This window comes from Choloepus didactylus, chromosome 7 (assembly GCF_015220235.1).
Source record: "Choloepus didactylus isolate mChoDid1 chromosome 7, mChoDid1.pri, whole genome shotgun sequence".
NCBI classification, from domain to species: domain Eukaryota; kingdom Metazoa; phylum Chordata; class Mammalia; order Pilosa; family Megalonychidae; genus Choloepus; species Choloepus didactylus.
Window position 1 is genome coordinate 84,968,494 of NC_051313.1, and position 13,059 is coordinate 84,981,552.

A 13,059-nucleotide genomic window follows, 5' to 3' on the forward strand; every position below is an offset into this window, starting at 1 on the left:
AAGAAAGAAAAATCCATAGGAATTATCTGGAGTTATTGTGAAGGAAATATTTTAAACTGAAGTATCAGTAGAGATAAACCTGTGTTCATAGATGTCCTAAGGGATTATCAAGTAGATTAAAAGACATGAGTCATTGCCCAATAGTTTACAAGTAGCTATTGATTACATTTTCTTTTGTGTATTTTTATGGAACTTTTGTTCACAGGAGATGTAGAGGATATGGAAAGATGCCTCAGAATTATTCTCTTAAGCTATGTTAATGTTAGGGCAATGCTATCACAAGTAATTAGAGGTAGACTCATTGCTAGTTTCAGGTTATAAACATTTATAAGGGCAAAAAGAATTTGATGGCTCAACGAGGCCTCCTTATGATATGGTCTTGGGATTTGCTAAACTCTTTTAAACAAGGTTCTTTGGGTTTTTCAATAACAACTTCCTTTCAGGAATCCTGAAAGAGATTTGCCCTATAACCAAAATCTGCTCTGTGTATTTATAGAAATGTTACAGGATATTTTTAAGGGTCAATGCAAATGTCATTTCAGTGTTGGAATGAAAGAGAGTTCTGACATACTGCTATTAATTTAACAACTATAAAATTATTCAATTTGAACTAATCATTGATAATGCAATAATAACTGAGCTAATATCCATATATTTATTCCCTATTAAGAGAGAAAACATATTTATAGCACCTACTTTAGCAGAAGCATTTATTATATGATTTGATTAATTACCCTTACATCATGGTTTTGACAGTTAATAGTTCCATTAGCAAGTATGGACAAGTTCTGATGGGAATGAAATTTTTGCCAAATATTTTTCTTCATGTAAGCAGCAAAAATTTGATAATAAGCCATCATAATATCCGTCACTTTAAAACCTGCATATTTTATCATATCTTAAGAGTATCTAGAAAGCTTATTTCCAAAGAAAATGGGAGGCTTATTTAGAGATGGGGCACTTTCCTTCTTTTACTACTCTTTAACATCTGAGGTATTAGTATCTCTTAAAATTGTGTGAAGGTAAATCACGTATCTTGCTTAAAACTGGCAACTAACCATTCTTAATTGTTAATCAATAATGCATTGTGTGTCTACTCATTTAGAACAGTTTTGATTCTGAAATACATTAAAGATAATATTAATATAGAAAAGCCACAAGATGGTTACAGTTGGTGAAGAACATAACCCTAAATTATTATTAATTTCCTTTTTACTTTTATTTACCTTGTTGTATTAGTTTCCTAGCTGCTAAAACAAATACCACACTATGGGTTGGCTTAACCACAGGAATTCAGAGGCTAGAAGGTTTGCTTCCTCCCAGGGTTGGCACCTTCTGGCTAGCCAGCTATCTTTGGGGTTCATGGCTTTTCTGTCACAGGCACATGGTGGTATCTTCTCCTTTATCTTCCAGGTTCCTGTGACTTTTGTCTTCTGGCTGCTCCCCATGGCTCCTCTCTGTGTTCAATTTCCTTTGCTTATAAGGACTTCAGCCATATTGGATAAAAGCCCACCCTCATTCAGTTTGGGTGGACCTTAACTATTAACACCTCCAAATGTCCTATTTACAAATGGGTTCACACTGACAGCACCAGGGGTTGGTCCTGAACATGCCTTGTTGAGGGAGATGTGATTCAATCCCCAACTCTTGGTCTATAAAAAATTCAGTACTTAGAAGATTTTTAATGCTGACATTCTAGATAGAAATGTGCGATGAGAGAATAGTAAGACTTTGCAACTGTAAGCCAAACCAGAGTTTTAAAATGATGACATACCCCACCCTACCCCTGCTCCGTTTGCAATGTGAATTCACTTTTCATTTGTTTTCATTGTTTTTTATCATATCATGTTTTAGGACACACATATGGGCTTAGTGCTGACATCTGTACCTTATTGAAGTAGCTCAGAAATATTGCTCTTTTTCCATCTGGTAATTCAGGTAAAAGCCTTTGGTTACTTGACACATCACTTTAAAAACTACATGTGTGTACTCACGTACGTGTATCTTTTTGCAATGTGCACATCATAATAAAGTTTTCAATGCAAGCTAGATAATATAAAGTGACAAGGTAGACTGTTCTCTCAAAATTACTAGCATGGCACCGTGTCTGTGAGTTTTAGTCACCACTCATCCCCAGAGTAAACGCTAAAATGACTCATAAGCCTTGTAAATACTGTGTCAGTGCTTGCAAGCACTCAGAGTAATTTTCACACAGGTTGGAAAACAATATTTTATCCCTAAACAACTCAAGTCTGAAATCTATCACTGTTCTGGATGGATTTGGCACAGTTTAGTATCTCTATTCATGAAAGATGACTTCTTCCTTCCCTCACCGCTGACAGTAAACCTCAACCACGACCTGGAGAAATGCTATGATTATAGGTCTACAGTTCTCAGGGACAATTACTGCCTATCATGTCTGACTATGTACATTTTTCTTATTTTCTGAGCATAAACATCTGTATCAAAATCATCTATCTTTTGTATCCTTTAATGCAAATTAGTACAGAAATGAAAGGACTGTTCATTAATCTTTAACATGTTCTATGAAAAACAAAACTAATTAAGTATAAGGAATAAGGATGTACTGTGCGTAGAAGCATGAGTTACAAAATGGATTCCAGAAATCTCATTGTATTTTGCTTTAAATCATACCTTTAAAAATTTACTATCCCACTTTCTTATCCACCAGTTTCTCTAACAGATCTGTCTACATGAGTCACTCCATAGGAATCTCTCTTGGACATGCACTCCCTGGTTCTTGGCACCTGGGGCTGTGTTCTCCCTCATATAGTCCTATCTGTTTTAATCTGTCACTTTCAAAGCCCCAAGATTCCTGACTCCTTCAGCTTTGATTCCTTTACAGAAGACCAGTTTTAATCTGAAGATCATGATATTAAAATATATATCTATATCATACTTGTTAGCAAGGAAAAGACCCTTCAAACAGTCATTCCTCTCTCACACAAGAATCTCTCTCACCTCTCTTCGAAGAATGCAGTGGACCATGACAATAACAAAGCCTTGCAATGAATCAAACACAGCAAAAAGTATCTGAAACAATATGGAGCGTTTATCGGTCATAGCCAGAACCGCAGACATCCATGTCAGAGCCAGAAGGGGCAACACCACACAGGAGCTCCAAAGAGATGCCCTGTCGAGAGTCAGAGAAAGCAACATTACGTAGCTGCACGTCACACCCCAGGCAATAACCGAACCCCCATTCAAGAAAGCAACTTAATGTGTGGCACCAAGACCATTAACTTGGAAACCACAAAACAGAAAAATTTGCAAGTTTTATTTATTTTTTAATAGACTAGCCCACAATAGTTACAAAGGCAGTTGCCAGTTATAAATATTTTTAAATATGCTCTTAGCTCTAGTATTAGCAAACACAACTTTTTTCAATCATAGTATTTTCTCACATGCACTGTAAAAGAATTGTAACAAGAAGATGTAAATGATTGGGACTAACATGGCGTTACTGGCGGTGGTGGCTGACAAAGCTGTTGTTGAAACTACTCCACACTTGGCACATTTGAGCGTCAAACCGCTATGAGGCTCACTCATCTGACTGCAAACAAACAGAACACCCACAAAAAGAACAAAATGTTGAATTGTCACCAGAAAAAAGTTGCTGCTGCAAGTTAGCTTTTAAATACGATTTCATGCAGAAAATAAGTATGCTTATCAAAGATGAATGCTCGAGGCTGTTTTAAAGATGCATTTACACTACGTATTATTTTGTAACATTTACCTTTTAATAATATGGGCCTTTGTTGCATGGGAAACATATTTCTGTCATTTAGACCATAGATGGCCCTCGTGTGTATAGATCAAAGTTGCTTAGTACACTGAATTAAACATAAGCATGTGCTCATATAGACATACAGTGAAAACCCTTTATTCAGACCTCTGATAATCAAACACCTCAGGACTCCCAGCTTCAAGGATTTTCCTTGCCATTTCAGAAGACACATAGTATCAGTTAAAATCTTCTGAAATGTAAAGACATACTTCAGAAGTTTAATATAGGAAGATATATATATTTTAAGAGTCTTCATTTGTGGAAGATGTGGCTTCTAGCGCAACAGACTCATATTTTGAAACTTCTTAGAACATCAATGTATTGTCCGTATTTTAGGATGATCTGAATATAGGGGCTAATGAAATTTGATGAAATATTAGTTGATAATAAAAAGGGTGATAGTTTTCATCTTTAATAAAATACATTTAACATAATAAATATCCTTTCTGAAAATTTCATGATAAACTCCAACCTTGTAGCATTTACATACTTTGTGTTACAGAGGATTTTGCAGGTAAACTTCAGATTCAACTAGTTCAATTTATTGCATCATAGAAGCAAAGTCATACTGTTTAGAAAATTTTATACACATTCTGCTTTAGAAAAGCGTTCCCTGAAAATGATTGGTTTATTAGGACAAAATACTCTAAGGAAAATACAAAAAAAAAAAATTGCTTGAATCAAAATTTAAAACACCTTGAAATAATTTTCTGTGGTGTGCTTCTCTTTTCCATTCCCACGTGGTGTTTACACTTAAAAGATAAGTTTGCCCTGTAGGTTTCCGCCAATATTGTTTAGGAGTTACATAACTGTGTATACTAAAAGTGGCAGAAGAGAGAGAGAATTGTAAGATGTTCATAATTTAGGATGTCTGGTATCTTTTAAATAAAGAAATGTTCTCATTTGTGAAAAGTACTTGGATGAAGTAATAAATCTAAGAACCATTAAGTAAGTAGATTAATCAGTACAGCCCATGAAAAAAATTAAAGCTTTCAGAGTTGGCTGTAGGGGTTGGGAATATGATACTAAATCATTCACTTTACTGCTCTAACCCAAGGTATATTACCAGATAAATATGTACAAATTTTTCAAAATAATATGTAACCAATATTCTACCTGGTTTAGTTTATGAATGTCTCAATGGACATGCCAATGTGTTTGAAACAACTCCCAAAGAGGAACCTCCACATTGGCTGCGTATTAGCTATATAATTGGCCTCACCCCAAAGATTCTAATTCAGTGGGGCCCAGACAGTTAAGCTCCATTCATTATACTGATTGGTAAGCAGAGTTGGGCACCACTGACTTAACCACACATTTGAGTTTCTTCAGCCTTGTGAAGTCCCATTGGGTTAATATTAAAAAGGCATGGCATAGTCATTTATTGTTTCCTTTCTCACAAAGTATAGGCTATTTGGTGTTTGTACTTTTAACATGACTATCTTACTATTTAAGGACAGTTTGATTCCAGGCTCAGAAATAAGATTGAAAAGCCAAGGATTACTAAAAAAAATAATTTTAAGTGCACAATATAAGCAAGGACTTTGACCCAAATACTTTGATTTAATCTAAATATAGGTTTTTTTTTTGAAAATAAATTGTAAACCAGTATTTGAAATGCTCACTTCCCTTAATCTGAAATTTATCTGAAACTAACTAAAAGTTCCCTTAGTCATTGCTAACTGTTGAAAAGTATGCTTGATGCAAACTGGCTGGACACCCTTGGATTTCTGTTGCTGGATGTGAATGGAGCAGAAGAAAGACAGGTTATCCAGAGATATCTAATACTTTTTCCTACTTTGCATGACCACTATTGAAATTAATACAATATAAAGAACATGTATTCTAACATTGCATGCTAAATTGAGTTGCTGCAATGAAAAACAAAATCTTTTTTGTTAGAGAGGAATTTCCACATTTATAAAATAAGAAGGGCTAACAGTTAAAAAATAATTGAATTGCCCATAAGTTTAAATATACCCAGTATTCACCAGGGCCAGGGTAAGGAACGCGGGTCATTTCACTACAGTCTCTCAAGATTGTTCTGTCTGCTCCTGCTGCTACTGTGAACCTCGAAAACTACAGGTTCTAGTTCTCTTCCAATTTCCTTTTTTCTTTTCTTTAGGAAAAAATAGCTTTTTGCCTGGTAGATTTATTGTTATACTGTAAAAACTTCCCTGGAAAGAAAATATAATCCTCTCCTTTTGGAAAACTCTCCTGAGATTTGTGAAGGATCCTGGTAAATTAGTCTCCTTAATTTCAGGAAGATAAGAAGACAATAGATAAGAAAGCTCAATTGCAGAAAAAGAGAATAAAATAAATTTTCTATTTACGATGTTCTAAAAAGACAGATGCTATTTTATCTTGTTTTCTGACTTTCCAATTAGCATTTTATATAATATGTGTTAATATATGCAATAAATCCCCCTGTGGTATATATATTTAATGTATTGGAATAATTTAATCTAGTTTGGCTATAATGAACCTTGTTAAGCTATTGTATTATTTATTATTAATTCATTTTTTGGTAAATATTTATTAAACACAAAATACGCCTGGTAGTTTCTAATGATTGATTAGAAAAAGAAGAAAGGGAACAAAGGAATAGAGAAAAAGGGAGAAGAAATTTCTTGGCATTTTATTGAACTCTAAATAATAAACAGTTTCAAAAGAAACTCTTGAAAATATATATTTGAAAAACCTGAAACGGTCAATTTCTACAATTTGGGACACCAATTGTTAAATCAATCAATTAGTCCCCTGTTCAGTGTTTCTTTAGTTAATTCTGATTATTTGTTCTTCATTAAGTCTCCTTTCTTTATTATTGCCCTCTTTTTTTTTCTGTGAACTAAAATTAGCTTCAAATATCCACATCTTCTAACAAACTTCCTTCATTCACACTGTGGAATAGAAAGCAAATTTCGATCTATATGTACACAAGCTAAAATAGCATTTATAAAATAGAAATGAGGGGAAAAGAAAAACAACCACAAATCTAGAGCCAGTAATATGTTGATAGGTATCTTCTGCTTCGGGGAGCAACCAGCATTCTGTTTTTATAATATATATTAACAACATTTCTGTTTCTTCAACAATGGCCTCTGAGTCAGAATAACACTATTTGACTCAGTTATGCCAGTGAAACATGTCACTTCTAAGAATACTTTTAGAATTAGAGGTTTAAAAATTGTAATTGTCTTTGTCAATACATAGATTGAAATGGATAATTTCTAAACTCATAATATGACAATGTTGTCATTTTTCCTAAACTTGTTATGTTTCTTGCCAAGACCTGTGTGAATCAAGCTGGATATTACATGTAAGATAATTAAATGAGGAAAAAATACTGACTGTAAATTTAATAAATCCTCAGCATAATACCCCTTCTGTTCTCTTTTTGTCTGCCTTTATTGTCATGAATGGTGGAATCATGGACCCTTGATTGATATAGGGGGCAGATGCCTTTGAAAACAAACTTACAGGTTTGGCTTCTTCATTTCATTCATCATAAGAAAAGTCATTTTTTGAGTGAAATACATTATATTTCATACACTATATGAGGTAAGAGTTATTATCCTCATTTAACAGGTAAGGAGAAAAATTAAGTGACATGCCCTAAAACACAAAGCTAAATTGCAGAGTTTGATATTGAATGTGGCTTTGTTTGACTGCAAAGCCTTATCCTAACCATTAAAGCCCCAGGAAGTTAAAAGAAAAAAATATGCATACAAGTTTACAACTCTATAATAGAGCTGTGATTTTATACCTTGTAGTCAGTATGATCAGTTTATTCTTATATGATTAATCTGGAAAGAAATAACTGGAAAAGCTATTACCTGAAATTCAGACAATTTGCGGCAAACTAATGAGTAATAATGTGAAAGCTTCACGTCCAAATGGTACAGAAAACTCAGTATCTGTACTAAGTTCAAGTATGCCTATTTGAGGATGCTATGGTAACTCATCTGAAGTGAAAAAATCTCTATTCTAAATGGGAAGTGATACTCTCTGACCCAGGAAAGAACCTCCAATGAGGTTTTTATTATACCATTTCAGTTCTAATGTTTGACATGAATGGGACCAAATTGTTATATTCAAGGCCATCAGACTTAGTTCTTTACTAAGGAAAAAATATCTGGACTATCTTATCATATTAGTCATTATATAGATTATAAAAACATTAAGGACTTTAAAAATTTTCACTAGTAGGTGATCAAATACTATGACTATTAAATAAGACTATAATTAAAGAAAAGATAAAAATTGCAGGGTGAGTTTTGCATTGAGGTAAAATTTAATAGAAAGGAGAAAGCCACAAACTTTTCATAGGAAAAAGATACAAAGGGACAAAGGCATTAATGATATTTATTCAAATTTCTACAAATGTATATGATGCAGTGACAATGTAACCTTAAAAAGTTGCCATCAATCTGCATATGAAATGTCTTCATTAAGTCCTCAGACAGGGTGACGTTATGATAACAGTAATATAAAAGATGCTTTTCTAAATTTTGTATGTAGTTAAAATGTTCAAGTAAAAATTATGAATAACTTTTGCTAGTAAGGTATAGTTGAAATGTCATAAAGCATGAAAATATATGACAAAAATAGTGTTTGATAAGTGATTATTTCAAGGGAAGAACTTTGCTGAGATATACAATTAATCAAAGAAAATGCAGTAATTTTACCCTATTTAGGTTTGCTTGTCACCTTTCTGTGTTATTACACACCAACATTGTATTCAATCTACCCTCCTGCCATTTGTGACCAAAACTAGGGAGGCTTTGAAAATCCTTACTTGTGGACAGCTGTTTTAAGCCTAGTCAATATTTTATCTTCTTGTCTTACAAGCAGGCCATATACACAAATAACTCAGATTTTCTTAATGGTCTGTTTTATTAGTTTTGGATTGTGGTCACTTTACTTAAAATAGTGCATTGGATATTTTTGAATGGGCAAATCTACCAGACACACCGATACATCAAGAACAAAATTCAAGACACAGTCAAATGCCATCAATGATGAACTGGAATTGGAATATGGGATTCACTGGTAAAGAATCTTCAAAATCCACCAAGTGCAGCTTACCCGGCTCTGTGTTTGAGCTTTTTATCTAGGATCCCATCTCTGGAAACAAGTTTATTAAATACCAAAATGCCAATCACCATGTTGACCTGTCAAACAGAAACAGAGGTTGACCTTTCAATGAAATTGAAGGGAATCAGGTCCCGGTTTACTTGAAAAATATCTTTTATCAATGTATAAGCATCAATGAATCAGAAATTCACAATAGTAGTGATATGAAGCATTTCTCAAGTATTTTATGAGCACATAAAGGTATACAGATCAATTTAATAGTAGTGGGTTATTTTAAAGGCTTAAGTACACTTAATTTCCAGAATTTGCAGTTAATACAGGGGAAATTACCCTTTAATTGGCTAACTTTTAAATGGTACCATACTATGCCAAACTGGCATTCTTTCTTCCTAAATCACCCTGAATAAAATCATTTGGTTAAATGAGTTTTAATCTATGCCTGAGAGCCAACAGATTCTTAGACTGTGAAGCTCAGGTGAGCCTTGGAAGCTAAAGGTGCTAAAGATTTGACATTGCCCCCAGCAGAGGGGACAGGAGGCCTAAAATCCTCATGCTGTATGGCTAGTGTCTCCTGTGGGGTGGGGGGGCATTTTGATGTACTATGCTTTTTTTCAGGCAAAAGGGAAAGCCCATTCAACTCACCACAATCCTTGAAGAAATGGACACTAACACCTTTATTTTAACAAGATAGTCTGTTGAACATTTATCATTCTCTAAGGCTCTCTCACTCTCACTTAAAAGGCCTTTTGCATAATACAATTGAAATGAAATCACCGTATTATTCTTTCTCAAGTGAAATTGTAGAAAGTTGTAAAGATAGCTGTGATCTATGTATAGCAACTTGTTATAATGAGGTCCCACGGTTCTCGACCCTACCAGTGCTTAATGATAAAGGAATCCAATCCAATGCTGAAACCAAACTAGCCACTGAAAATTTTTTTTCTTATTTTTTGCCTTCCTTTTATCCCTTAACCTTCATGATCCCTGGGTAACAGAATCTTGGTGCGCCCCAATACAAATATGAAGTCTTTACATCGAAATTATTAGTTCACATAAATCTGTCTCAAATTAGCAAGATAGCTAGTCAAGAGAAAAGAAAAAATTTACTGCTTCCAATTAACTCTGGCCAGATGAAAAATATAGCTGAAATCTCTTTAACTGTTGTGTAAGGAAGATCCAAAGCACTCCTGTTAGGGAAATAGAAGGTGTCACTCTTCATAGTTTGCTTTCTGACAACATACCGTTCAATCAAGAGAAAGACTTAATTCTTTTCAGACTTCTCATTATTCAAACTAAGAGAAAAAGTGTGTTCCATGGATTCTATTAATCCACAACTTAAGCATGAGGGAATTCATCACCACTCCAAAGACAATACCTTGGTGTTTCAGTTATACATATATTCTTTTTTTCATTTTAGAGTAAATGTATATTACCTTAGTAACTTAGGGAAACAATTCAGTTGATTAAATAAAAATTCGATGCAGCAGGCAAATTGTGTCTATTAGTTTCAATTTCTATGTGCTCTTTTCTAACACTACTGCCTAGATTTTATTTTTCAGGTGTACCATGAAGAGTTCCTGCTTCCTGTTACAGTTTAGAGGAAAGAGAACAAACTTAAAAGGAAGAAAAAGTGACATATCAGAGTTATTAAGAAAGCTGTCCTAGCTTCTAATTTATCGAATACATCATTCAAGACACCAAAGGGTAATTTTCTAATTAGAAATATAATTGAACAGTGATATAGATCTTGGTATTTAATTCGATCATTTCTTTCCTCCCTTATTTTCAAAGATTTATTGGACAAGAAAGATTTGTAATCAATAAATTCAGAGAGACAAAGGCAAATTGGTAGGAAATTTTACATGCTACCATAATTAAAATGTTAAAGAATATATTTATGATTCTAAAAATAAAAAATTTAAATTCTTATGTCTAACATATGACAGTGATTCTCAACCAGGTGTGATTTCAACCCTCAGGGGACACAGGGCAATGCTTGGAGACATTTTTGATTGCCACAACCTGGAGGGTGTTACAGGGCAGCAGTGGGCAGTGGCCAGGAATGTTGCTAAAGATCCTGCAGTGCACAGGACAGCCCCATATAACAAAGAAATATTCAGTCCAGCGAATCAGCAGTCTGACATTGTGAAACCCTGACATATGGATATATATTTTCTCTCTTATAGGTATTTTGTAGCAGGAGCCTTCAAGATGTCCCTATTAACAACCATGTAGATTGTACAGAATAGCGCAAATGTGAAATGACATTGAATTTATACATTAAAGAGAAAGAAGTTATTCAAGAAAACTCAAACTTCTTAACAAATATGAAATTACTGTAGGAGAAATTCCACACTCCCAAGTTTAATATTCTTCAGTATTCAGAATAAGATGATTCAGTATTCAGATTAAGATTATTCATATAAGATTACTATTTTATTAAAGACTAAATAGCAACTGATATTCAAATCAAAGTAATAGTGCACTGAGCTTTAACATTTCTGCCCAACAAAAACAACACAATCAAAATTGTCACTCTAAGTGCAACAGACAGTTTTTTTCTTTGCAAAAAGATCAAAATAAGTTGAGTTTGATGTTTACCAGGACAACAGCGGCTGCAGGTCCCACAAAAGCATAGAGCAGTCCTCCTTCAAGAGAGAGCCAGCAGCTGAGAAAAACATTAGATAAAAACTAACAAAAATTAGTGATAAGTGTTGAACCACTAAAGTGTGATACAAATAACTTAGACTGTGCATTTAGTCTTAGAATTTTTACACATTTTAAAGGTCTGTAATTTAAAAAATACTCTTAGAAGCTATGGAAAAGGCTAGAATTAGAACATTTCGTGACTGAACAATGCTACAGTTCTCACTGAAAAACTTTTTTTGTAAGACCTTACTTTAAGGCAGTTAAAACATTTTAGACCAATTACTCTTTCCATGGGATTTCTATATTTACTTTCAGTACAAAAGTGACTATTACTTAAGTTTTATATAAATGCTGTTTTATATCCATTAGGGAGTTTTTGAATATACCTTTAAGCAAGAACAGTGTGTTTTTAGTCTTACACATGTCATTTACCTGTTCTTCCTTGACGCCATTGAAATATTCGAAAAAATTGCTTTAAAAGTCACCGTTTCAGGGAATGGATAATCTACATTTTGCATGCTTATTTTCTTCTAATTTTATTTTTTTTCCCACATCACTAAGAAATTTCACTAAGGATAAGCTTTTGAATAAAAATAAGTGCGTCTGTGTTTATTTCAATTATTAAATTCACCAAGAGGTGTGAGTTTGCATTGATAGAGACATGGTAACCCATTTAGGTAAAACCATTCATTCACTCACAGCATAGAGAAATGAAGAGGGCTTGGTGCTTGGCACTGGAGGCCTTGAGAGGTGACAGATCTCACATGCATAATCCAGGAAAGACAATATGGGGAACCATTTTATCACTGCTGAGTGCAAGTAATCATCCCTTTAATGCTTGACCCTTTCAATATTTGACCCTTTCAATACTTCTTCTCAAGCCACAGATTCTGCACACTGCTCTCAAATTTAACAGCAATAAACAATAACAGTTCTATATATGTGTTCTAACAATAAAGCTGTTCTATATCTTCATTGTGGTGGTGGTTACATCACTCTATGCATTTGTCAAAACTCACAGAACTGTACACTAAATTGAGAGAATTCTACTCTATGTAAATTATACCTTAATCACAATTTTAAACCTAGTAACTATGTATATATGCATACGCATATGTATATATATAAATACAAATGTGTATGTATTCAAAGTCTGCATTTATCGTTCCTTGCCATAGCAGCAGACAGATAAAATCCTACTTTTCCCACTTTGAGATAGCCAACTTAATATCTAATTTTATGTAAAATACCTGAAGAAAAAGCCTTTATTCTGATAAAGGCTTCAGTTTGGTGTTTCTGGAATTGTCACTAAATTACTACCGAATTTTTTTTAATCTTCAAACTGATACTTATTGCCGCATTTAGTCTATTTTGCTTTAAATATGAGCTACTTGAATGTAGGAACTATATCATCTAGAATCCTACCTATTTCCACATTCCCAATATAGTGTTTCTCAAACATTGGATTTATACCAAAACAGTAATGATTTTGCAAAAAGTAACAA

At 33.7% G+C, this 13,059-nt stretch overlaps 1 protein-coding gene across 4 annotated transcripts in view; it reads right to left on the reverse strand.

Annotated features, from left to right (window-relative positions):
• The window catches only part of ADGRB3 (adhesion G protein-coupled receptor B3), a 772,638-nt gene that overhangs the window by 42,476 nt on the left and 717,103 nt on the right, over positions 1 to 13,059 (reverse strand). For 3 of the 4 annotated variants that reach the window (XM_037842636.1, XM_037842634.1, XM_037842637.1), the window contains 4 exons: positions 11,507 to 11,573; positions 8,897 to 8,982; positions 3,476 to 3,574; positions 2,983 to 3,154 (listed from right to left, as the gene is read on the reverse strand). In XM_037842636.1, coding sequence (XP_037698564.1) covers positions 2,983 to 3,154; positions 3,476 to 3,574; positions 8,897 to 8,982; positions 11,507 to 11,573 — 424 coding nt within the window. The remainder of the gene's footprint in view (positions 1 to 2,982; positions 3,155 to 3,475; positions 3,575 to 8,896; positions 8,983 to 11,506; positions 11,574 to 13,059) is intronic. The other variant, XM_037842635.1, reaches the window with a different exon arrangement.